We start from the raw sequence: 27,865 nt of genomic DNA, 5'->3' as shown, positions 1-27,865 counted from the left end.
AAAACCCACACAAGTTTTTATTTTATTTTGAAGTAAAACAAAACATGACATTTCCATCTAGATACCACTGGCATATGCTGCAGTAAATTCAAACACAGAGAAGTGGGCTTATCTTTCAGATTCTTCCCAAATTCAGCCCTTTCCTGTTGCACTGGAGCTTTGTGCAAGCTCTGATACACCTGAGGACACAACTGTTTAAGGCAGCCGCTGGAGCTCAAGCTTATCAGCAGATGGTGCTTCAAAGACATCATCTTCAACACTTTCTTCTATGGGCTTCATCTTTGCTGAAGTTCTCAGGTAAGGAGATGTGCGGCCTGGGCCTGTCACAGGTACAAAGAAATTACCAGTTAATTTAACAACACACCTGCTGCACAGACCTGTTTGTGACAAAGTGGACACAATCGGATGATCCTGCCCTAGTTGCTTCATGAGAGGATTTCTAAGTGAAGGTTTCTTTGTTATCTGGCCACAGGCACCAGGAAACTCTAGACATGGAACAGCCATGCTGCTAAGAACTAGCAATGCCTGCTGCTGACCACAGACACAGCATTCTCCCCAAGTTCAGGGCAAACCCCAGCTGCACAGGGTGCCCACTGCTTGTTCCCCAGAGATCATTTTCTCACCCTTACACTCACTGACTCATCTCCATTCAACTACAGCAACGTGAGTGGCTGCCCAAAGTACAAAGGGTGGGTACATCTGCGTGCTGCCCTGGCTGCCGGGAAGCCTTGGATGGGCACATCATCAAAGCCACAACTGCCTTAAAAGCATGAAGTCACAGAAAGTGCTGAGTTGGAAGGGACTCATCAGGACTAAGTCCAGCTCCTGGTCCTGCACAGGACACCCTAAGAGTCACACCATGTGCCTGAGAGCATCGTCCAGACACTTAGACACAACACTCTTGAACTCTGCCAGGTGTGGTGCTGTGACCACTTCCCTGGAGAGCCGACCCAACCACCCCCTGGGTGAAGAGCCTTATCCTAAAAGCTGACCTAAGCCTCCCCTGACACATCTTCCTAAGTTTTAGGCAGAATGATGATGTAAAACTTATATAAGATTTATACCCCCATAAACAACCACAGAGAAAACAAGATTTACAGGCAAAGGCCACATAACTTTCAACTGACACCAATTTCACTGCAAAAAAACTACCTTTTAGAAAGGCAGCAACTTGTCTGCCAGAGCAGGGCTCACACCACAGCTATCACTGTCAAGACATTGAATGGAATTTTTGTGCAAGTTACCACTGCAAAATACCTCTACTGCAGTTAAATTTTCAGTATGAGGATCAAACCAGAGAACTCCTTTGAGTCATCAGCTGGACAGTTCTGTTTTCCACTGTTCATTCTGAAATCGAATCTACATGTGGACATGTATTTTTGTCAGTACCCTCTTCTAGACTTAGACCACCACAATAGTTTGAGGTTACAAACAGCTAGTATATGATGACCAAAAAGATTATGGAAATCTCTAAAACCCCATTTGAGAAGAAAACAACAAGAGATAAAGGCCATGCTAACAGACTGTTTGCATACAAGCTAAAAATTTAAATATTCTTGAAAAAAATACTGATTGCTGTAACACACTCTTATTCTTAAGAAACATTTATCAGCTATACAGTAAAGTGCTAAGAAAGCCCACTTATGAGGACAGACTCATTTACACTGTATGTGTTACACACAGAAAAAGGCCATGCTAACAGACTGTTTGCATACAAGCTAAAAATTTAAATATTCTTGAAAAAAATACTGATTGCTGTAATACACTCTTATTTTTAAGAAACATTTATCAGATATACAGTAAAGTGCTGTGTTAAGGAAGCCCACTTATGAGGAAAGACTCATTTACACTGCATGTGTTACACACAGAGAGCAATATACAGACACAGACAACACCAGCAAGTTATGACACTAATGCATTTTTAAGTCATATTCACAAAGACACTGTTTGGAATTGGCATTTCAGAACTTCTTATTTTAAAAATATATTCGTATTTTCTTTTGAGATTCAAAAACTACTTAAACTGCCACAACATAGGGTTACTCAAGCACATTTTTAGACACTGACATTATTAAACATTTCTTCCCACACAGATGTGTTTTATGGCCTAAGCAAAGGATAACTAGATCAATTAATTGGCTAATGTGCCCCACCCAAAGTCTGTCGGTACATCTGGATATAAAAGTGGATTTTCTGTGAGATACCTAAAGGTAAAAGGTTGTCTGAAAATGCTGAGTTACAATACCAGCTTCTTTTTTTTTTTTTGTAGATCTTTGTTTCAGTGTAGTTTATTGCTATTTAAAAAATAGTTTTCTTCTGTTTAAAGCCACTTAATTCTCTCCAGAAAACAGAAGTGGCTATAAGTTTGTACAAGAGGATCCAATGTAAGGTCTAGTTTGCTCAGCCTGTTTGTTTCAAAGACATGCTCTTATGTGCTCCAAATACAAAGTTTTGTCTGCTGATGCCATTATCCAGTGTTGGACAGATGTTCAAGTGACTGAGTCAGACCTTCCTTTCATTGCATTTTGTTGCCCTTTCTTGAGGGCCTAACCTGAAATACATATTAAAATTCCTGTGAAATCCACTCCTGCTTTTAACCACAAGCAGGGAGCATATAATTTGATAATACCACTAAAAGCATTACCAAACCAAAACCTTTTTACATTCCTGCTCAGCTTAGAAGTTAACAAATATTTGCATACACCAGCAAATCTGAGATGTCTAAAACAAGTACCACAGAAAAAGACACTGTATCTCTAATAAATATGTCAGTGGCTGTCAAGCAATAGAATTACAGAATAGAAACTAATACCAAAATATTATTTAAAGGATTGAAACTAGCCTTGTGATCAGGTTAAACTATTTTTGCTTAACTCAAATTTTGGAAAAAGAGATACCTCTATTTCACTTACTAATGAATTACATACAGATGGACCACGGATGTCAAGCACAAGTGTCACATGATAAACAAACCCCACTTGAATACCTTTTAGAGGATGCCTGCTGAGTTAATGTGATGTTATCAACAGAAAACATCATGCTGCAAACGACTCACTCCGTAAGCATTACAGAACTCTTGTTGGTTATTTCCTTAATATAAAAGCAAAAAGTTAGTTGGGTTTCTTGATTAATTAAAAACATACTTTTGTTAGTAATTGTAGTTTGGGACCTACTAATTAGTAACTTTAACCCTTTTATTACTAAATACTTTGAAATAGGATTAATATTAATTTCTTGAGAAAATGAGTCAAAGTTTATCATTTATAGCACTGATAAATGCATAGTTTAAAAAGATGGGATTATACAAAAATATAAATGCTCATTTTTTCAAGAATATGGAAATTAGGAGAAGAAAACTTATTTGGATTAGAGTAGTCAAAGTTATGTTTATGGTGGGAGGTTTTGTCCACACAACCATCACCTAGCAATGACTAACAGTATTCCTATAGAATAGGAACAGTCCCTGTACAGTCCCTTCATTCATTTTTTTATTCTAATTTTTAAAAAAAAAGAAAACATTAGAAAAAGTTTTTCACAAAATCTTTTGAGGCTTTTGGATTGCATTTGTTTGTTCTAAATAAACAAATGTATGCCTGTAGGAGGAGGATCCAGGGAACAGTACTGGAACTGTAAGCCTCAGCATGTGCCTTATAGTAAAGCTTAAAAAAAAAAAAAACCAAACCAAAAAATACCTCAGCTGTTGCACTGAGAGCACCCAGCAGAAGATTTCTGAAAACATAGCAGTGACAAGGCAAATAGCAGAATTTTTTTCAGTTTTCCCTGTGATCTGAAAAATGTGCATACATGGCCACAATCCACACTGAATACAAATCTTTAAGCAGAGCTCACCTTGGCAGCAACCCCATCACTGGCAATGACAATACCCAGGAATAACTAACAAGCTATCTTGGCAAAAACAAAGATTGAAGCATTAGGGGTTCAAAGAAATTAACAAATCTTTTACAGCAGTCAGAAATTTCACAATCAAAATACAAAGAAGAAATAAATAACAATACTTCCCAAGGTGTGTATTGCACTGCTATAGGGGCAGTCCCTCTGCCTCCCCAAAAGTAAGGGCAAGCATTGGACTTGGGAGGCTGCTGTCTCAGCTGGGCTGAGGAATTTCAGAAAATAAAAGACACATAAACCCCTTATCTTGGGTAAAGCACACCCTGTATAGCAAAAAAAAATGTACACAAACCAAGAAAAAGTACAACAGAGAAAAGTGTATTTATGACACATAAACCCCTTATCTTGGGTAAAGCACACCCTGTATAGCAAAAAAAAAAGGTACACAAACCAAGAAAGTACAACAGAGAAAGTGTATTTATCAAGTATGTGCATCTTGGAGATTTATATAATTACAGCTGAACTTGTCATGCATTTCAAGTACATTCTCCCAAAGCTGAAATATTGGTGTAAGAGTTTTGCTGTTAAGCCTGAAAGAGACAATTCTAACTAAACGCACAAACACAGTTTTACAATTTCTGAGTGTGCAAATTCAAAATTCACCCAAAGGCTCTCTGTGCAAAGGAGTGGCTTCAATTTCACGGAACTTTGCTGTGCATGGAACAGGTGAAAAGCCACTCGAGGGTTTAAAGGCAAAGATCAGAGAACAGACCAACACAGGAGACTTCATGGCAGGAATGTCTACAGGCTGCCTGATCAAGAAGAGCAAGGAGAAGGAAGCTTCTTTCAACAACTGGGTCACAGGCCTTGGTGATCCTGGGAAGTTTTAACCACCCTGGTATCTGGTGGAAAGGCAACAGGGCTGGGAGCAGGCAGTCCAGGAGATTTCTGGAACGTAGCAGGCAATTCCTTCATGCCAGTAATCGATGAGTCAACTAGGGAAGGCGCTCTGCTGGACCTGTCACTGATGAACAAGGAAGAACTCATCAGGAGCTGAAGGCTGCTGGTAATCTTGGCTGCACTGTCCAGGAGCTGGTGGAGTTTAAGATACTGAGTGTGTGCAAGACAAATAGTAGAATTACAGCCTTATAGCACAGGGGACTGTGGCTTGCTCAGGGTTTTACTTGGCAGGAACTCATGGGACAAGGCTTGCGAAGGGACCTAAGGACAGATGGTTGATCGTCGAGGACACCTTCCTCAAAACACAAGGACAGCTCATTCCAGTGCACAAAAAGCTGGGCAAGTAGGGTAGAAGGGTGGCATAAATGAACAGGAAAGTTCTGACAGACTCAGAACAGACACACACAAAGTGTAAGCGGGGATGAGCTCTTTGGAGGGAACACAGAACCATGGCCCAAGCATGCGGTGATGAAATGAGGGAAGCCAAACCTCAGCTAGACCTGGATCTAGTGAAAGGCAACAAGAAAGGCATCTACAAATAAATCAGCAACAAAAGAAAGACCAGGGTAACTGTGAGGCAAGAGTTCAGTGATGCACATCACAGGAACATCAGAAAGTCTGAGCTATTCAGTAACTATTTGTATTGAGTTTTTTCTTTAGAGGTTTGTCCTGAGGCCTGCTGGGGCTCTGCATCCAGTGCTAGAGACAGAGGGTGATGCTTGACTGACCCGAAACCTGGACTGAGTTAGGAACACCTCAAGTCCACAGCGTGAACACGAGATTGTGGAACCACATGGGCTGCATCCAAGGGTGCCAAGCATTGGCTGATACAATTGCAAAGCCCCCTTTATCATCTGGGAACGGTGATTGCAGTCAGGGGACACAAATGGAAATGCCAAGATCACAGCCATTTTGATGAAGGGGAGGATGACACATCCAGGCCTAGCAGTCTAAATTAATTTCCCGGGAAGACTACGAAGCTTGTCTTCCTGGAAGCCATGTGCAAGCACACAAAGGGCGGGAAAGTGACTGGGAAAGCCATCACGGATGCTGATTGCATCTGACCACCTTCCACCTTTGGTGGTGAGCTGATGGCCTCTCTGCATGAATGGAGTACAGCGGATGTTGTTTACAGGGATGGCAGCACAGCTCTCCACAGTCTGCCACTGGGTCCTTCCAGACAAATGGGAAACAGACTGGGTAGATGGACTACAGCTTCCGTGGAAAATCTGCTGTACTGCCAAGTTCACAGGGTGGTGAACAGCAGTACAAAACCCAGCTGTTGGTGGATGGTTGGTTACCAGCAGTGTTCTCAAGGGCCAAGGCCAAGGCCTATAATATTCAAGATATGAATGACCAGGTTGATGGGATGGAATGCACTCCTGCCAAATTCACAGACAAGACACAGGTAATGAGGGAAACTGCTGACAGGCCAAAGGGCAGGACAGTGAGTCTTGGAACAGGCCATTGGAAAAGAGAAAAAAGCTGACAAAAACTACAAGTTCATGAAAGACAAATCCCTGAACCTGGGACATGACACACCTACACAGCATTACAGCCTAGGCCCCAGCTGGCTGGAAAGCAGCTTTGCAGAAACAAACTTGGGTGTCCTGGTGGACACAAAATAGAACACGAGTCAGTAGAGTGCCCCTGCAGTGAAGGGTGCCATCCATATATTGGGCCACATTAGCAGCATATATTGAGCCATATAAGCAAAAGCAAAGCCAACAGGTCACTGAAAGAGATTAATCCCCTCCATCTGGCAATTGTGAGACAGGATCTGGAGTGCTGCATCAGTTTTGTGCCTCCCTGTACAAGAAAGACATGGACACACTGGAGCGAGAGCAGCGGAGTGTAACCCAGCTGGCCAGAGGCTGGAGCAGTGATGGAGAGGCTGCAGGAGCTGGGTGTGTTTAGGAACAGAAGGCTCCCAGGGGATCTGACTCTTGTCTTTGGCTACCTAATGGAAGGCAACATAAAAGAGAGAGTCAGACTCTTCTCAGAGGCATGCACTAAAGAAAGAAGGAAAACAAGCATGAGTTGCAATATGGGAAGTTTTTTTACTGTGAGCATGGTAAGTCCCTGCAGCAGTTTGCTCAGGGAGGCTGGAAAATCTTCCATCTTGGAAATATTCAAAGCTTGAGTGGACATGGCTCTGCTCTAGCTGATCTTGCTTTGGACATGAGGCTGGACCTGATAATTTCCAGGGGTCCCTTACTATCTCAACTACCTCTGAATGTCCTTGCAGTGTACAGAGGGGAAAAAGAAAACAACACTGGAATTTTCATCAAGCTATATCCCAGATGTCACCCTTGATGCTCTAGTAGGGTGAAGCATTAGTAGGACTTTTTCCTCCATCTATCTGGGCATGCAGACTACACCAATGTTAAGAAGTAAAACCAGATAGGCCCTCCAGGTCTGAAGGTGTTACAGGATGAGAACTGTGAGGAACACAATGGAAAACATAATTAAACAGAAAGATGCAAATATTTGAAAATATTTCCTCTTCTTAGCAGAGACTTTAACCATAACAAGTAACATATAACAAATAACAATAACAGTGGGTTTTTTCTCATATATTTAAATTCTAATCACTAAAAAATAATATTTACAAAATCAAAATAAATACTCCTATATGATCTTTTTAAATGGTGTTAAACTAACAGCCTGTGCCAAATAAAAAAATTGAGCATCCTCTGGGGCTTTTTTATTCAAACACTGCTTTCAGAATTCAGGCCAGTGTTGATGTTTAGATTCAGATGATCTAAAAACAAATGACAGCAATAGCCCAGAAAGAATAATTTAGAATGTTTTCATAAAGGAATAAATTAAAATAATAGAAGTTAAAAGGTCAGACATGGTTTCTTCTCTCACTTCATTTGTTCTCCACTACTCCTGTCATACAAAGCACAACAGAGGAGGGCCTGACGGGATACTTGGAGATTTTCCAGGTGACATCAAAATATTGGTTGTATACCACATTCCTCCAGACTCTGCCAATACAAACTATCTCAGGAGGAAAAGTAGGACACCAAATTGCTGAGGGAAAACGTTTTGTTTGGGTTTTTAGGTTCTACAAGCACCAGTGACAGACCAAAAGACATACTAGTGTGACCGGCACTGTACCTTCAGTTTTGCTCCATTACTATAAACATTCCATATTATGCTTAAATGTAAACATTATGCCAAAGATTATTCCTACACATGTTGAGATCTTTTCCCAGTATGTACATGAGGCATCTGCATTGAAAACACAAAGCCTGATTCATCTAATGACTGCCCTATAGTTAAGTCCCTTCATTTAGCTGATACAGCAGCACCCAAAAAACCACACTCTGCTCCCACAGACAGGAGCTCCAACAGGAGCTCTGCAATGGTCTCTGATGGTCAACCTGAGCCATGTTCAAAACTGCCACAAACTGTTCTGAGCACTCACGAAGAGAGGATGCAGAGGAAGTCCCACGAAGAAACATCTGCAAGCCATCCTCGCTGTCACTGGTGCTGGCCATGCTGTTCCTCATCTGCATCACGGAGAGCTGGGAGCAAAGGCTGGGCTGTCGGTCAATCTTCTTTGAAGCCTAAAAAAGAAAAAAATGATTACTTTAAAAAAAGATCAGGCAAATTAAAATAAAAATGGAAAATTACTACTTCCCTTGTAATAGATGCTCCGGGCTCAGCCATAATTATACAAGAAAATTGTTATAGGAGAAGATTCTATGCAGTGTAAATCAATTTAAATGACAATAGAAAATGCCAGTAATATACTGGAATTGCAACATTGACAAGTATGAAACTGCACATTAATTATTCAATCTCAAATTGCTTTTGTACTGAAATTTTCATGTATTTTCTTACAGAAAGCTTGGGGTTTATTATCTGGTAATTCATTATTTAAATGTGATGCTCTGCAATTAAATGTAGTCTTTACGATGAGGCTGATCCTCCTTGCTAAACAAAACAGCATGCTACATATAGAGGCAATTTATACCTTAACAGAAGCATGTTCATTTTCCTGGCTTTTCATTTCATCATGTTAGAAAAGTGGTGAATGCCACTCCTTCCCAGCAGATGCCCATTGGCTCTTGATTCTACTGCAGACTAAGTCCATCAGGTGAACATTATCCTCTCCCTGTCAAATGGGCTGAGGAGCTTCCATTCTGCTTTGAGTAGCCTTCCTGAGAAGCCTTTATACTACAACATTTATGTGAAGCCATACATTGTACCTTGTAAGGTATTACTGCAAGTCAGAACGCCATTTTAGGTATACGTGAAAGGTAGCAATCAATGACAAGACAATAATGGATAAATCCACTTTATGGAATTTTAAAAGTCAGGAACCATGCAGAAAGGAATGACTATTTTCCCAATACTAGTGAAAGTCTCCTTAGGTAGGAGAAAATCACAAGTTTTCTTACAAAATAAATTATACTTTAATAATACATTTAATACAATAGAATATAATTTTAAAAACAAATATACTTTTAAAATAAATATACTTTAAAAATAAATATACTTTTAAAATAAATAAAATATACTTTCCTGTTTTCCAACAAGAATTTATTTGATAGTTGTATCTTTTTACTACCATATTGAATACGAATAATCAATACTCAATACTCTACATACACAAGTCAACCCCAACATTTTCTGATGAGACTGACAACAGTTAAATGACATCAAAGACATCAAAAATATTTATATTTGAAAGTGAAGCTTGTGAGAGGTAATATGTACATAGTGCTGGCAATGGGAAAATTAAGAATTTATTTAACAGTTCTCTTGTCAAGTTAAGTAGGAAGAGCTCATGCAACAGGATTTTTATTTTAGGAAGAATAAGATACAACAAATTTCCCAAAGGCTCACTCAATGTTTACAACATACATTTTCAAATGTATGTTGTAATTAAAAGAAACCAGCTATAATAATCTTAAATTTATGTGACTTTTGCAAGTAAAAACAAAGACTCAGTACAAACTGAAGTGTACAGATGTTAAGTCAAAAGAGGGGTAAAATTTGTTGGATTTTCTAATTCTTCAAAATTATGATAAGGAATAAGTAAGGAGACAAAATGAAACTAAAGCAAGCTAGTTCATATATCCATGAGTACACCCAGACCACTTAATGTTTTATATATTTACAAATATATTAATTATATTTTAATTATATTTATTTATATTTTAGATGTATTTCATTATTCCTTCCACTACCTGCATTATATCAACATGTTTGCTTTTTTTTTTTGCATTTGCAGCCCTCAAAGACATGCTGAAATTATTTTACCTAGCAATCAGTATTACATAATTGTTTGCCCCCAGTAAGAAATTTTTTTTAAGAAAAGAACTCTGAAGCTTCTTTTTACAAAGATACTCATTTTGTTAGTGAGAAAGGATATCCAGGGAGAAGCACCTTTTTAGCTACTGGCCATCATGTCTAATTGCTAGGCAGAAATATTTCCACAAGTTGATCAGTTTTGAATCTCAGTTACTCATCTTTCTTGTACACTACTGTGCTGACTTTAACAAATGTTCCTTCTGACAGAAATGTTGCACTGACTCACACCTTGGCACTAAAAGGCCACGAGTGTGCATTAAGTAGCTGATGGCAGCAAGTTAAATGAGGTGCTTTAAGAGCACTCAAAACTGAAATAAAAACACATTTGTATGTGGGAGGAAAATTTCCAAAAAAACCTTGAACTTGCTTACCTTGTCATTTAAGGTTGGGTCATTCAATGAATAAAGTTTATTTGTAATATCTTTGCCAATAAGGTACTTAAAGATCTCATAAAGAAATGGCTCAGACTCCAGAAAGTAAGTCAGCCGTTCCCTGGACCAGCACAGGAACTTGCAATTATCATCTGCAATAATGGTGACCTGGAAAAAATACATGCTCAGAGTTAGCACATTTAAAAATGTTTTAAGATGAACACACTTAAACATGCTTTAAAATAAGTGAGTACATTTTATTTGTGACTCCAGTTAAAGTAACTCTTAAAGCCATAAAGCTTTTTGGTATCCCTTTATTATGAATGTGATATTTACAAATGTAAAAATTCTCAGCTATTCATTTTCATTATATTTGTAACTGATATGTGTAGCCAGTTTGTTTTACAGAAAACCTGGGGGAGAATAACAGGGAAAATCTCTCATGAGTTCCCAAATTGTAAAAGCACTTATGTAAGAGGAAATTTATTTATGAACTCAGTCCTATAGTGATGACAAGCACTTGCAGTAGGCCTATATGTAGCTTGGTTTTATTTTACATCACCACCACCAAACAGGAACAACTGGTATCACCCAAAGGTTTTTAGTAATTAAAAAAAAAATTCCATTTTCCTGTTGTAAGTGTCAGCCCTGCTGATCCCACAAGTATAACCTTGTAGCAGTTGAGCCAGGGCTCTGTTTGCTCAGTTATTGATAATCCAGTCATGGGTAGTTACAGGGGATTTTGCCCCCTCTCATGGGAGGATGGACGTGCCAGGCTCATCCCCCTGTGCCAGCAGAGGGCAATGCCACACCAAAACCCACAATGGTCATACCCAGGGGCAGGTTTTGCAAGGGGGAGTCAGGCATCTATGAATAAATCAAAATCAGGTGCTCTCTGCTCTCACAAGATAACATTACATCCTGAAAAAAAAAATCCATTAAGTCCTAGAAACAATGGAATACTGTCATATATCCACGGATTTTTAACTCCACTGACTGTAACATAAGCCCACAGGCTGAGGAAGAATTCTCCAGCATTGCCAGCAGATGGGGTCCTTAAGGCTGGATCCGTGTGCTCTTGCAAGGCTGCTGGTATTCACATGGCAGTACCAAGCAGAACCCACGAATAAAGGATGCACTCTGCTCCAGATCACAGTAACCCCTAAGGCAGGCAGAAGCTGAGGCATGCCCCTTTTCCCTTGGGAGGGACCGATTCCTGTCCAGCCTGTCCCAGGAGAAAGGGGCTGTGCCAAGGGGGCAGCCGGGCTGTGGGAGGCCCCACTGCTGCGAGGTGAGTGCATCGGGACAAGTCTCTCCCCCTGGCGCCAAGCCCAGTGTTTGACTGGAACACATGACATCAATCACTGATTTTAGAGTCTGCTCTGCCTCCCCTTCTGCCACGCTGTCAGGGTGGATGTATCAGTCAGTCACAGTCCGGTCATTATTACACACACCTAGCTAAAGAACATCAAGTAAGAGGTAATAAAATAGCCATTTCTATGGGAAAAAACCACCCTTCCCTAAAAGTATTCCACCTCCCCAAATTATAATAGAATATATTTAATATACTCTTATTGTTCCTGCTAGAGAAATATACCCTTATTGTTTCCCTTATGAATATTTTTATTCAAAATACTGAGATAATTTTCAGCTTATGTTGCTTTAACAAATTGCAAAATGACAGAAGTATTCATACACTTTTATAAATACCAATTTCTAATTACTAGTGCCAGAACTTCTGGAGTTTAATTATTACAGTAGCTCTTTTTCCCTTTTTATTGAACCACTGATGAAACCTGTTCATATCATCTTTTTCCATCAAAACTGCCTCTTAAATTATTTGTCCTGAACAATGTCTTAACACAAATAAACTTGGAAACAGTAAAAAATAACAAAATAGCAAAAGCCAGACTGCTCAATACACAACATTATAACAGTGTTTTTCAGCATTTAAAAGTTATTCTTGATATGGTCCATCTTCAAAGAGCTATACTAGAAGGATAGCACAATTATGCGAATCAAACAGTTCACTGTTGATCAAATTTATACTCTATTTTTTTAATGGTCTCAGCAGCTCATATCCAGTGACATTTAAAACAAGATGTACCTGGAATTTCTCACCCCGGTTCATCTGCGTTGAGCGAAATTCAGGAGAATCTATAAAGGCACAGGGGTAAATATTATGCAGAAAATGCCCTCGATAGGACACCTTCATTCTGGAAAGAAAAATGTATGAAACAACATTTTAAAATCATGGAGGCTGATTAATTTAATCAAAAATTGGGTAGGACTACTGACAACAGTAATGCAGTAGGGTAACAGGAATAAATACGTTCATCTTCTGGAACATCACTCCCAGAGCTACCCTGTTTTCTGCCTAACTGATTCCAAGCAGAACAGGCTGCCAGACAAACAGAAAATTGATGAACATGGCATGTATCCACAAAACATTGTTATTCAATATGAGAAAGGTCGTGTTACACAGCCAGACCAGAATCAGGCTTCCCTTAGGTAAGTAGCTTTGTGGTAATGAGCAAGAAAAGCAATGGAGCCTGACATTGCTGCTGCTGTCAACAGAAACTGGTTAAAATATTGGCCAGAATTTAGCATGAGTTTCAAGAATACAGCTTGGTCATGGGCATATATTTCACCCTTTCTCACCTGGATTCAATCTGCCTCTGGGCAGTGCACCTGCCCTCTCTACTTGCATGTACAAGTGCAATGAATCAACTCCAAAGGCCCGCTGTTTTAAATCCTGCTGGAGACATAATTATTCTTCCTTCATGCACCATATTTTTTAACCTTAAAACCTGAAAATGGACAACTAGGATGTCTAAGACTCAAACAAAATTCTTGCTCATTTTGCAAGACACTGCCTTTGCTATTACACAAATATAATTCCCACTAAAATCCACGCAGCTGCATACACAAGTGGATACACAATATGCTCCCAGTAAGAGATATCACTGTCACCTGAAAATGGTGTCCAAAAATAGTCTATAAGTATAGAACCATTTGACTACAGACCTTAGCATACTACAAACAATTGCAGCCTCAATAATTTTCTAATTTATTCAGCCATGACACAAAGCATATGACTGTCCCCAAGCTTTTATAGAACCTACTTCCCCTTCAGCAGGATGCTTAGCCTATCATCAACTGATGTTTTATCTTCTGCTGCATAGGCTTGACCAGTCTTCAAAGTCTGAATGTTGCAGAATTGTCCAGTTAGTCTTTGGAAGAGCTCTGGAGGCACATGGAGAGGTTCAAACATTCTCTTGTAGAGGCTGCTAAGCTCCTTCTCTATCTTGATCTAGATTGGAAAAACAAGAGAGATCAATAAACACAGATTCATTAGTTAAAAATGGGTAAGACTGCACACATGCTTTAGCTTCAGGGACATCTTTGGCTTCATTATGGTTAAGCAAGGAAAGAAGTGGTAAATGTGTGATGTCTATCCACAAACACTGCCTATGATAGGGTGAACAAAACCTTATCTAAAATTAGCCAGGATGGCACACTGGTGCTTTAGAATGCTGTTCCATCCAAGTGCCACATTAAATCACACACAAGGAGCCCTCTGAGATGTCTGCTGGTGCAATAGTGAATAGGAAGGACTTGGGCAAGAATTATACAGAGAAAAAAAATGAGGTTGTCTTTCACGCTGCGTGCATGCATGACTGTGGCTATCCCTCAGGCTCTCCTGGGAGCCCCTCTCATCCCTGAACTTGTTGGCTTACTTGCAGTAGAAAAGCAAGTCCTGAAAAACAAACCAATTATATTGAAACCACATGTGATGAGGGAGGAAAAAAAACCCCAAAAACATTGCCAGCTGAACATCCCACATCTAAGAGCCCACCCAAACTCAGGCAGCAGCAATGAGGGAAAGGATGTTGGCTGAAATCCTAAGCCTGGAAGTCTTCCCTGAATGAAGGAAGCAGGGGATGAGACAATATTACAGCCTCTCTGAAAGCAGAGGGAGCCTGAATAAAGCCTGCATATTTGCCATGAGGAAGACAAATTAGAACAATAAGTATCAGATAATGAAAAAAAAAAAAATATATACATAGAAGAGAGAAAAAGGAAAAACAACCAAGAAAGAATGACAGAAAACAAGAAAAAGAGGCAAGTTTCTGACTCATGTTCAAGTCTTCCCCCAGGACCTGCAGGTCCTTTTCTACAAAGCTGCTTTCCAGCTGGTCAGTCCCTGGCATGTGCTGATGCATGGTTATTCCTCCCTGGTGCAGTACTTTGCACTTTCTCTTGAACTCCATGAGGTTCCTGTTGGTCCATTTCTCCAGCCTGCTAAGGCCCCTCTAGATGGTTTCCCAACCTTCTGGCCTATCAGCCACTCCTCATAGTTTTGTGTCATCAGGGTTCACATATGCCCCACCACCCAGGCCATGAATAAAGATGTCAAACAGCACTGGGACTAGCACTGGCCCTGAGGTTACACAGCACACACTAACATATGTGTGGTGCCCATCTCCAGCTGGACTTCTTACCTCTGATTACCACACTGACATTCAGCCAGATTTCAATTTTAATTCATTTCAGTTCATTTTCAATTTCATTTCAATCCATCCAGGCCACACTTCAACAGATTCTCTGTCAGGATTTTATACAAGACAGTGCTGAAAGCCCTACTGAAATTAAAGTTGCGGATATTCACCATTCTCAGCTATCTGGCCAGTCATTTCATCACAGAAGGTTATCATAGAATGGCTTGGGTCAGAAGGGGCCTTAAAGGTCACCCAGTTCCAATCCCTCTGCCATAGGCAGGGACATCTTCCATAAGACCAGGTACCATCAGAGCTTCAACCTGACCTTGAACACTTCTAGGGATTGTGCACATACAGCTTCTCTGGACAAGCTGTTCCAGTGCCTCACCCCCCTCACAGTAAAGAATTCCTTTCTAATATCTAATCTAAGCCTACTCTCAGTTTGAAACCATTATCCTGTCACTACATGCCCTTGTAACATGTCCCTCGCCATCCTTCTTGTAGTTTCCCTTCCAGTACTGGAAGGCCACAATCTGGCCACCCCAAAGACTTTTCTTTTCCAGGCTGAACAACCCCAATTCCCCCAGCCTTTCCTCATAGAACACTTCTGTCTCTGTGCTCAGGACCTCAGAGCACTCCAGGTGAGATATCATCAGAGCAGTCACTTCCCTCACCCTGCTGGCCATGCTGCTTTTGATGTGGCTCAGGACACAACTGGGTTTCTGCGGCTGTGAGTGCACACTGCCAGGTCAAGTCCAGCCTCTCATCCACACCCAAGTCCTTCTCTGTAAGGCTGCTGTCAATCCTCATCCCTCAGCCTGTGTTAAAATTGGGGGTAGCCCCAACCAGGTGCAGCACCTTGCACTTGGTCATGTTGCATTTAATGAAATTTCCATTGGCCCACTTCTCAAGCTTGTCTAAGTCCCTCTGGAAGGTATCCCATCCTTGAGATGTGTCAAACAACTCAGCTTGGTGTCATCTGTAGATTTGTTGAGGGTGCACTCAAGCCCTTTGTCTATGTCATTAATGAAGGCAGTAAATAGCACTGGTCCCAATACAGACCCAAATGGGACAGCACTTGTCACTGATGTCCATCAGGACTCTAAACCTTTGACCATCACCCTCTGGAGGTGACCATTCAATCAGTTTCTTATCCATCTGTTATCAGGCTGGTTAAGCATGGCTCCCCCTTGGTAAATCCTTGCTGACCACTCCTGATTACCTTCTTGTGCTTCATGTGCACAGAAATGTTTTCCAGGACTATCTATTCCTTCTTTTCAGAGATAAGTTGAGGTTGACCAGGCTGCAGTTGCTGGTCCCTTCTTGTACTTTTTGAGGAAAGGAGTGGCATTTGCTTTCTCTGTTCCTCACTCACTTCTCTCAGTCACCACCATTATTCCAAGACTATCAGGAATGGCCTTGCAGTGGCACGAGCTCCTGTGGCTGTGTGACATCAGGGCTCATGGACTTACTATATCCAGTGCATCACTTGACCTAAAGTCACCCTGGTTTCACACTGAAGCAATTACTAGTTAAATATTCCACAAGCAACTACACTCCTATGAAATTCAGGTTTTGAATTTCCTGTATGTTCCTTATGCCACAATCTTTAGTCCCTCAGAGGACATCTACACAGACAAAACAAGGACTAAAAACAAACATGCAAGAGAAATTGTATTTGTTAAGGATTGTCCTGAACATATTTTGTTGTTCCATATACCCACAAATTGTTGAAAATATGTTCCATATACCCACAAAGCTGACTGTTTTACCATGATGTTCTCCAGGAACGCCTTCATTTTTAACAGCTGTACAAATTTAATTTGCACTTTTTATGAAACTTTCATGACCACTGCAACTTAAAGAAATACATTTCCATCTGAAAAATGAAGCTCCTTAGACTGCTGAACCCAAAACCAGGCACACAGACATGAGGGCAAATTTTGGCCCTGGAGTGTTAATCCAATCCCTTAACTAGCACATGGTTCATGTTGCATGATCTTCCTCTAGTGTGTAATACTTTGACGGGAAAGCAGGTGTAGCCACTTTCTTAAAGACTGATCAGATTGCAGGCTGTAGCTGAGCTTTAGATGGGCTCCCTCATAACAGACCATTCCCCCTTCCCAAGCACAGCTGACTGCTCCTCCAGTCATGCTTGTGGCTCATATTCCAAACAAGCCATATGGGTAGGTGTAATGTTTTCTTCAGCAGGGGTTGAAATATTCTGGGATGCTGCCAGAACTCCGAGTCAGACTGATTAGAGTCAGCTTCCACTCCAACTAAAAAAGCCAAATTTGTAAAGCTCCAAGGAATCAAAACCACTGAAATAATCTTCTGGTCAGAAAAGAAACTCACTGTGATTTTGCATGCTCCATTTAATAAAATAAATATTTAACAACCTAACATATAAATTATTCATTTTGTAATATGACTAACTTGTAATTATTCTGCCATTCCTTTCTTTCCTTGGAAAGATCTTTTGTGAGAATTACCAAAACTGATTGAGATGGGCAATACAATAGCTGCAGAGAGAAAATCTCATTCTAAAATTAGTTCCTAAGAGTTTTAATTTTTTCCCCCCTAATCTTTGTCCTCCTGTAGGAAAAACACTTAAAACAGCCTTGGGGTTTATAATAAACATGTCAGATGGCTAAAAAGACTTCTGTGACTATCAGGCATCACTTCAAGTATGCTTGTTGGTTATAGTTTGCAGCAAAGATTCATATATTTTTTAATAATTACAGAAAATATTATGTATTACAGCAATTAAAAGAATACAATATTTTCCATGCAATAGTCATAAATACTGTAATTTCTCAACAGAAAGAAGACTATTGAAATTAAGCCTTAAAATGCAAAGAAATAGCACTACCTGGCTAGTCTATCAGATCTAATTTTAGGCTAAGCCTTTAAGTTGCTCAGGTCACTTAGCACAGCTGATGGTAATCTTTGGGTGAATCTGTGTTCCATATTGGAGGAACACTGCTGTAGGTAGAGCCTCTTCCTTTTTTAACACATGTACTCAATTTATCAACTCGTTGTAGACAGATGCAGTTTAACCTTTAGCCTCCTTTTATACGCTGTGGTTGCCTACCAGAGTGTGAGCAGTGCAGTTTATGGGAGTGCCAAGCACCTCAGTTCTGCTGTGGTTACTCTGACACTGGGCAAGGGCTACCAAAAGAGAAAGCAAAGTTAAAGGCAGGTGCTCCAGGCTTCCCCCTCTTAGATGCAATTTTTTACCAACTTTGGTGACTGAGTTTATCAGTCAAGTTTCACATTCCCACAAAATTCCTTCTTTTTGTATCCACCCACAGTGTACTGCAATCACTGCTATCACTTAACCTAATTCCTACAAATAATTCTGCTAACAAATTTATTAGAGGATTTAGTAAAAAACAGCTGCCTCTTCAACAGGATGAAATCTATACCATAATGCACAAAGTACCCCAATCTATGCCAACATAGCTTTTAGTAGACAACTGTAATTGCAAAATAATGTATTTCCTTCTTCGTTCAGTATTGATTAACACATTACAGGGTGATTTTTTTCTTTGGTCCTTTTTTTTTCATTCAAGCCCAAACCAGCACATCATCCTCCCAGGATGCTTTTTCACTCACCAATAACCTCTTTAGATTTTTGGAAAGGGTTGGACAGGTACAAACTTAAGAACCATTACCTATGTTAAAGGATGCCACAATTCACCTTTAAAACACAGGTAAGATTAAAGGCTTGGCTTCCCAGGGAAATGGGTTTCTGTAAACTGAGCACTCCTGCATTTGCAATAATTTCTGACTTTGGTGGCCATTTCCTGTCCCATCTGACAGAATATTAGAAGCCTCAAGTTCTATTAAAAAGGTTTAATTGAGGGGTGTGGGTTGGGGGGGGGTGTTGAAGGGAATCAGAACATGCTAATTTGTCTGAGGGGAAAGACTGCAAATAATTTAATCCCGTATTAGAAACCAGAGTACCTGCATGAGATATTTAACTGCGGACACTTTCAGAGTAGGTAGAGTCTGGCCTCACTGGCTTCTCCCTCATCTATCTCTGTTATCACAAGTGCTATTTTGTGTGTGTGCTGGATAGCATGGCCACAGTCACCTAGCAGAAATACAATGCAGTTTCATCATGTGCTGCATCTCAATGGTGACATACATCAAATGAATAGGCTGACAAAAAAGCATTTGCAATACTAACTAAAGAGGAAGTTACCCTGTAAGTAGTAAGACAGCCCTTCAAGAGAAATTTGAACAAGAAATATTTACTACACATCTAGTAACGGATCAGTCTAGTTAGTTTTAAGCTACTCCTAGGCAACACAGAAATCAAGCTTCATGCTACCTTGCCAGCTAATTTCCTAGCTGCTTTCTTGCACAGGCAGTGTTGAATTGTTGTGGTTTTTTCATTGTTAGGTTTTGTTTTCCTTTTTTTTGGTACAAGTTGTTGCACACTTCCAGAGTGTGATTTTGGGCCAAACACAAAAGTATTCTGTTGAAAATGTGTACTAATCCATTGGTTTGCCCAGCAAACATGGGCTAAACTTCCTTTCCTTGCATCTTACTAGAGTGCTTGTGAAATTCAGCTGTTATACATACCGGTCTTCTTTTATACACTAGGTATATGAAATGCAAAAGATTGACAACCAAAAACACAGAATTCCAGATCATTATGTCCAAGGCACAACGATAGAGTGTAGCCCAAATGATGAATAATGCACATCCTGTAAAAATTAACAAAAAAAGAGGAAGTTAAATTTCACCAAATAACAAACATTCCTAGAAAATGATCAAGAATATGTCCACTGAGTATAATTATGCTGAAAAGCAATATATTCTACAAACTTCAATACAGGTAAGCTCTCTGATTGAAAGCATGCAACAATAGCTAATCACTGCAATGCTGCAGACAGGTACTGAGGGCAGGTTGGCAGACAGCAGCCCTATTACATGGGACTGCAATACTGAAGTCACAGTAATTCAGATCAGGATGGGGCAAGCACCAAGGTGCAGTCCACAATGATTTGTTACTGAAATCAAGTAGAAAAGAGATGGGAGAAAATTAGACAGCTCACAAAAATTTGTGTTGCATTAATTAGACAAAAAAGGCCTAGAAATTAATGTTCACATCTAATTAGCAAGGAAGAGTTGCATAACAACTTCCTAAAATCATATGCAGATATTTTTGAAAATTAAAAGAAACTATTATTGCTGATGTGACAAGGTGACATAAGGAATCTGAATTCTCCTGTGTAACAAAGACAAAATTTCCAAATGCTTACTCTTTTTTTAGTTGCCTTGCTTTGAATAATGACTCTTGCTTTAAAAGACAAGGCATCGTGTATGAATAGGGATTCCATTTTCAGCATACAAAGATAATATTTATCAAATGATAGGTTATGTATTAGTGAGTCTCTCCCAGATATCTGTAAGCCTACCATCCAACAGAGATTGCTGGAGAGGTCACCGTTATATTTTCCCTTAAGCTTCCTACAAAGACAAAATGAGACAGTGCTAAATGAGTGTTCTTACTTCCATTTTCAGTATACAAAGATAATATTTACCAAATGATAGGTTATGTATTAGTGAGTCTCTCCCAGATATCTGCAAGCCTACCATCCAACAGAGATGGCTGGAGAGATCACAGTTATATTTTCCCTTAAGCTTCCTACAAGGACAAAAAGGAGACAGTGCTAAATGAGTGTTCTTACCCCCTTTCTCCCTGAAGATGACCTTGACTTGATGAACTCAGTACTATCTAATCTGTCTGGGTTGTTAACTCATGAGGCAGCACTTACATATGGATTCGAAAAATCAAACTATAGTGACTCGATCTGACTAATAGTTAGATTGCAAGGCACAGGAGGATATGAAGTCTGGATGTACTGAAGAGCAGCAATATTGCAGAGGTGGGACAGGGTCAAGGCAAAGGGAGCAGGTCCCTAGGAACCAGGCCTCATTACTCATTCTGCCCATTGAGTAAATCTGCTCCCTGCTGCCACCCCAGCTTGCAAAACTCCGATTCCCTCTCTGCTCAAAATACTACAAGACCTACAGATCAAAATGGCAGGCCCAGCAAGTGCAGAGCACCTTTTGCTTTTAAAGCCAAGATAAAAAGACTAGCAATGCTCAGACCCTTGGACACCAGTGCAGTGTGTTTTAAGTTGCCTTATCATAGCTATAAAATAGAAAATGCAAGAGCATTGTAAATTCAAATTCTATCATAAAATTGACCCACACTATAATGCCAATAAGCACTCACTTAAAAATACATGATCATGCTCTTGTTGGATTGGATTTATCCCTCTTACAGTGCAATGAGTCACTATTCCTTCTTTGATCACAAGGATCTTGTCCCACACAAGGTACAGAGGCTTTGAAATAGCTGTGAGACTGCAGTGTTAAAAATCAAACCACATCGCTCAGTCTCAAGCCTGACAAATTTAGGTTTTCCTCTCAAGTCAGATTCTGGTGTCACAAGATTCCTGCAGTTGTAGAAGAAACACAACTGATATCAGAACACAGAATGTACTCCCCATCCAACGGCTGCACTCCTCAATCAGCAATGAAAATAATGCTGGTGACCCACAAGTGCCACAGGTTTGAACTCACATTAAAAGAATACATGGGCTCACAGCAAGCTCCTCAAGGATTAGCTCACCTACCTCAGACACACTGAGCCAGGGCACCTACCAATACTTTCTTGAAATCTAAAATAAAGGTCTTAATGACCAGACATAACTGATTTGAAATAAGTGGATTTCAAACATCCAGTTACATGTGGCATAAATGATGTCCACTTGTTTTCAAGCTGACATCTTCATAGGTTTGAAATTGCAAATTACAGTTCTAGGAAGTTTTAAGAGGCAAGGGTTATATAATCTTTCTAGAAAAGTATATCAAGGTCAAAACAGATCCAGTCTCAGACCAAAACCACCTTCATCAGAGCACAATGGTCATTAATAGAGGCAGTAATTTCACCATAAGCTGCAGGGATCAGCTCCATAATGGTCAAACCCAGCCATCTGTGTCACATTCCTGTCTCCAGAATAATTCTCCTACCTATAGTGAGCAGGCCTCGCAGAAGAATCATATGAAGATTTAAAGTAGTTGGAATAACCAGTCCAACTGCAAAGCAAATGTTTGCCACGTGGAAAACAAGATGATGAATCTCTTTCCAGTTTTCACATGCAGTCTCATTGAGGGGATCAAGGGTGGAATTTTTTAAGTCTGGAACAAAACCTAGTGGAGTAACGGTGAGTGGGCTCATTGCTGTAGTATTCATTTTGGAAACTCCTGCAAGGAGAGGAAAAAAATTCACTATGCGTTAAACTGAAATATAGTAGACATACATATGGATTTTAGGGTTATTTTCCTTCTTCCCAAGATGTATTTTCCATTGTCATTCATGAGAGAGAAAAAAAAAGCTTTAAAATGGTAAGCTAGGTATACTAGGTATATAGTTTAGTAGTGCTTTGCTATCTCTTTCATCTAAATCACAGCTACCAAAACAGAGGGGCTCCTAAGTCTGCCGCCAGTTTTTTAGGGAAATCACTTGGTCTACACAGTTTGAACACGCTTGCAAGACCCTTGTCTGTGTGTGGGACTATTGGAGAAATTGAGACAGCTAAAGACTATTTGTAATCTAAATATACATAGGATGTTTTTGTTGTTGTAATAATAAATATAGCACATATACCTTTTGCCTCAATTGAATGGAAAAATATCTGTGGGCAAATGGCAACACAAAAAATTACTATTAAAAACAAAAAATTACTATTAAAAACAAACTACAGGGAGAAACTGGAAGATTTCAAGACATTGTCTTTAGAACATTAAAAGCTGGTCTCTCTGGGTAACTGCAGTCAGTGTTACAAGCTCTACAGAAGGTCTTCTCAACCCAGAGCAGGACTCAGATGAAGGAACGTGACAGCTCCTAGACATGTGTGCTGTCAAACCCAGGAGAGCCCAGCTTCCAGCAAGGCACGCACGGTCTCTCACTGCCACAGCAGTAGAAATTATATGGAGGTGGGCTTAGGTCTCTTGAATGAATTATAAGCACTTCATCACTGAGCCAACAAGCTCCATAAAATACAACGCAGCAGGATTTGCATTTGATTATATTATGTAGCGTTACCATCTTATTGCAAAGGTTTCATACCTTCTCAGTGATATTTCATGGGCAGCTCCACTGACTTTTTCTTCTTCTCAGCACAGCCAACAAACTCCATCTCACATCTCCACCAGCCAAACTGCTCTTTTATAACATCCCTCTTAATTGGATCCAGCTGTGGCCTATTAAGGGCAGGCTTGTTCTTAATGCTTGGTAATTAGCACAGCTGTAACTCCTTAGGGATGAGATTACCTTCACCACTATCTCTATTCTCCTACCTTCTATCTATCCACACTGTAGACACAGGGCATGTCCCTGATGTGTGTCATCACCAGCTGCCATGTAATTCATCTGCTCAGCAGACAATTTTGGGTCACAGTTAATACACTCTTTCCTGCAGACTTGAATATACTCTGAAGCATCCCTGTTAATTGAGAGTGTTTCTTGGCCTGTGAAATAAATTTGAGTTGCTTCATCCCATCCCCTCCCTTGTTTTCTTGCGATCGACCTGTGTATAGGGCATATGCAAGTTGGACAGTTTTCAAAATAATTCACTGTTTCAGACTCCTTCTGAAAGCAGTGGGAAGAAAGAAACCCTCAACCCTCTCTTACGGTTCATCTCCTATGCCCAGAGCCTGTCACAGCTGAGGGATGCTACAGAATGTGCAGAGGCATCCTGCAGGATCAAACACTAGCACAGGTGCAGCGTATCTATATCTGGTTTGAAATTATTTTCAAGGAAAAAAATAAAAAAATAATCCTAAATATCTAATCCAAAATACACAATTCACTTATTTCTTAAGATATCACTTTCCTCTTTTCATTCCTACATTAGTTATTCACAAAGATTAATTAAAATGTGGGAGCTTGTCATAGCCCCACTATTAGCAAACATCAGCCCTATCCAAATACACTTCTGCTTTCTTTCAGCTCTTTCATGCGAGTTCCTCAAGAGAGTCATTAGAGCAGTTTCACTGTCCTGACAAAGCCTCTCACACCGTGAGCCAAAGCCTGAGCCCAGGAGAGGCTGCAGGACTGGCATTTTAACGGGCTCATAAACAGGAGGGAATTGCTAACTGGATAACTATGTCTGTGCTCATCTTACACACAGCTCATCTGGTGCTCCTGTTGTTTCCAAACAATACAAACTCCTTACACTAGAACAGAAGGATCTCTAGATCTTAGAAAAAATAATTGGGTGAGTTTCTACCTATATTCAGCCTTTTACTGCCCAGTCACATGCCAGCAAAGGCACCACTTAAAATGCCAACAAGTAGAGACAACCAAACTCACACACAGATACAGAACCAGGCATAAGTCCTTCAAATCAGCATCAAAAGAGGCTGCAAAAAGTAGTTTCAATTGAATCTGATATCAGATAAAAGCAGCCTTCCAGATTCTTGATATTTTTATTAGCAGAATTCTACTGCTCCACTGTGGGAATAGAGGCTACCTTACCCTTTTGGCTCAGCTCTAAAAAGCTCTAAAGCATCACACATTAGAAACCAAATGAATCAAATGAACCAAAAATGAAACCCAATGAACCAAATTAAATATACACAACCTGACAATCTTATTCTCCTTGCAGCCCAGCCAAAACGCTGCTCCCCTTGCTCTTCCAGACACTGATGCAACAAATCATCAGCCATAAACTAAAATAATGGGAAGGAGTTTCTCCAAGTGTTGATCAAGCAATTTAAAGCATCCACAGTTGTAGGAGGATGTTCAACACTTCTGAAGGTCAGGCTTACCTACTAGATTGCCTCAATTAGAATCCCAAGAGCCTAAATCTGCCCACCTCCAGTTTTTTATAAGCTTTGTCTTTACTGCCTCAAAGTCTTTATATGAATACCTTTGAACTTCACTTACTACTCACAAACAATAATTACAACTCCCCTGATGTACTGGAAGCAGCAGAAATGAGAACTTCTCCATCATGGTGGTATTAAAAAGCTGACAGAAACAGATTGATGCTATCTGCAAAATGACACAAGGACAGACTTAGACACGGGCTCTGAATTTCAACTAAGGAGACTGCATTGGGGATCAGGAGAAAAGGCACACAGGCAGAGCTACAAGCTGTGACCTAAAGTGTTTGTCTACAGGTAACACCAGAAAGACAAATATCCAAAATGTCAAAAAACAACATCACTGTAATTTTTAGATCAATTCTTTCCTAGCACGTACTGTTGCCAAATAATACTGAAGAATGGGGGAGAAGTCTGCAGTTCTGCAAAAGAGCAAGAAATTATAATTTTTTACCTTATGTGACCTCAGAAAGCCAAAAATTAATTTGGAAGTACAGATTCAGGCCTTTCAAACTTTATGTCTACTCAGGATTAATATAGTACAAGAATATTTAGTCATATGCTTAAGTCTTCAATGCAAAGACATGTATTAATATCAGAAGTTAAAAAAACTAACATAGTCAAATAATTTTGGAAAGTTGAGCTACAATGGCATCCACTGAAATGAAAGCTTTACGAGTTATAAGATAAATCATTAAAAGAACATTTTTTAATATCCAGTATATATCCATCATATGGAGTTAGATTTACCAAAACAAGAATTTGAAAATTCAGGTGATTGAGAACTCAAGCCAATTTGTTGTTCAATTGGAGGGAAAAAAAGAGGATCTATTTAAAAAATTTAAAAAAAAAAAAGGAAAAACTTAATTTTGAACCTAACATAAATTACTGTAACTTAAAAACAAGTTTATTAAATATCTTTTGTGCATGAACCCGACAGAAAGTTATGGTAATACTTGGTGATCTTAGGTCAGAAAATACAAATTCTCAGAAAATAAATGAGGTGAGCTTACTCTAGGATTTTGCTATGCTCAACAACAAATGGCATCCACTGAAATGAAAGCTTTACGAGTTATAAGATAAATCATTAAAAGAACATTTTTTAATATCCAGTATATATCCATCATATGGAGTTAGATTTACCAAAACAAGAATTTGAAAATTCAGGTGATTGAGAACTCAAGCCAATTTGTTGTTCAAACGGAGGGAAAAAAAGAGGATATATTTTTAAAAATTTAAAAAAAAGAAAAAACTTAATTTTGAACCTAACATAAATTACTGTAACTTAAAAACAAGTTTATTAAATATCTTTTGTGCATGAACCCGACAGAAAGTTATGGTAATACTTGGTGATCTTAGGTCAGAAAATACAAATTCTCAGAAAATAAATGAGGTGAGCTTACTCTAGGATTTTGCTATGCTCAACAACAGCTTTATACAAGAGACCAAACTTCTGAAAAGCATTCCCAAAAGCTTTAGTCTACAAATATTCGGGAACCAAGATGGCTTTGAAAAAACCGTGATGAATGTTGATACCTAATCAACATTCACAGAAGACAGACATAGCACAAAATTGTAAAACATCTGGTTCTACAATGAGAATCAGTCAGCCAAGCTGATACAGGACAGTGCTGAGTGTCCCACTTGTGTCGCTACCCACTTTACTGAGATTATTCATATCCCACAGATTTACTGGTCAACATCATTCAAGTGAGCTTTTTGAATCTTTACTTGAGTATGTTTCTATAACTTTACAGTCGATGCATTTTTAAAAAAATAATTTAATTATACCTGCAGAACTTTAAACTACTTTTCTATGGACTTACAGCACAGAACTGCGTAGATATTTTTTAGGCAATAATTCTTCTGCGAAAACAAACTACTAGAGATAGCACAGCTGAGTTAATCACAGTTTAAGTTACCAATCTCCTCTTTTACAATGCAGTAGGAAAGAATAGGAAAGCGCTATAAGAAAGTATGCTCAATACGCTCCTTGCAGCAAGTCACATCCAATTAAACGCGTCAGTAACTACAGAAATTTGCTACCCTCTTTAGTCACTTTAATCAAGAGAAAAACTAACAACACGTTCATTCTTCATAGCCAACACAGTATGCACAGGGTGAGAAAGCCTTTCCCCGCGGCAGGGCAGCGGAGGGACCGAGGCTGTGGGTGCCCCGAGCCGGCTCTGCCTCCTGCTTTCAGCCCTCACAGATGCGCCCGGACAGCAGCGCCAGCCCGCAGCCCCGCAGCTTCGTTTCAGCCCACCCTTCGTACAAAACAATCGTGGAAATAATTTTTAAAAATTTAAAAGAGTCGAGCAACCGGTCCCTTTTCCCCCAAAAGGGCCGCTTTGAAAGCGGCAACCCTCCCTCCTCCCCGCGGGCAGGGCACAGGAGGGCGACCGAAGGGAACGAGGGACGGGACCGCGCGTTCTCCGCGCTGGCCGGGCGGCTCCTCAGCGGAGCCGGGCGCCCGCCCCTCCTGCCTCGCCGGTGGAGCGGCACCCCCGGCCCCGGGACCCGCCGCCTGCGCACGGGAGGAGCGCCCCTCACCTGCCCCGCGGAAAACTTTCCGGGCCACCCGGACAGGACGGCAACAGCCCGGGTCTGGCGGTCCCGCGACGGGCACGGAGCCGCGGCTGTGACTAAAATAGGCAGAGGAGCAGCGGGAGCTGCGGGCGGCGCCAGCGGGGCCGGCACCGAGCGGCCGCAGCGCGCAGCCGCCGCCGGGCCCGGGGCCGCGGGCGCGCCGGGAGGGCGGGAACGGCCCGGCCCCGCAGCCCTGAGGGCATCATCACCCCGGGCACCCCTGAGGGCACCATCACCCCGGGCACCCCCGCCCAGACCGGGCCTGTGGCTGCCGGGCAGTGCGCGACCGAGGCGCCCGAAACAGGTGGGCAAAGGCACCGCGCAGAGGTGCAGCCAGAGCCCGCGCCC

The 27,865-nt window shown here is 40.5% G+C and overlaps 1 protein-coding gene across 2 annotated transcripts; it reads right to left on the bottom strand.

Annotated features, from left to right (window-relative positions):
* Positions 1–27,638, bottom strand: BVES (blood vessel epicardial substance). 2 transcript variants are annotated; one of them, XM_039725490.1, is made up of 8 exons: positions 27,482–27,638; positions 22,070–22,303; positions 19,607–19,731; positions 13,637–13,824; positions 12,619–12,727; positions 10,512–10,679; positions 8,246–8,387; positions 1–320 (listed from the first exon to the last, which is right to left on the bottom strand). In XM_039725490.1, exons 2-8 carry the CDS (start codon positions 22,290–22,292, stop codon positions 196–198), a joined length of 1,080 nt encoding a protein of 359 aa, XP_039581424.1. In that variant the 5' UTR covers positions 22,293–22,303; positions 27,482–27,638; the 3' UTR covers positions 1–195. The 2 variants fall into 2 exon arrangements, with proteins under 2 accessions (XP_039581424.1, XP_039581434.1); XM_039725500.1 differs by having other exon boundaries at positions 27,486–27,620.
* Between the last annotated feature and the right edge of the window lie 227 nt (positions 27,639–27,865).

The sequence above is a fragment of the Passer montanus genome, unplaced genomic scaffold, assembly GCF_014805655.1.
Source record: "Passer montanus isolate IOZ18808 unplaced genomic scaffold, ASM1480565v1 scaffold11, whole genome shotgun sequence".
Lineage (NCBI taxonomy): Eukaryota > Metazoa > Chordata > Aves > Passeriformes > Passeridae > Passer > Passer montanus.
This window is presented reverse-complemented; position numbering and strand designations above follow the sequence as displayed.

Coding starts and splice junctions, on each gene's coding strand:
- BVES (XM_039725490.1), bottom strand. CDS start 22,292: ATGAATACTACAGCAATGAGCCCACTCACCGTTACTCCACTAGGTTTT. Junction 19,732..22,069: donor GCGAGGCCTGCTCACTATAG/GTAGGAGAATTA, acceptor TAATTTTTACAG/GATGTGCATTATTCATCATT. Junction 13,825..19,606: donor TAGTGTATAAAAGAAGACCG/GTATGTATAACA, acceptor TTTCCAATCTAG/ATCAAGATAGAGAAGGAGCT.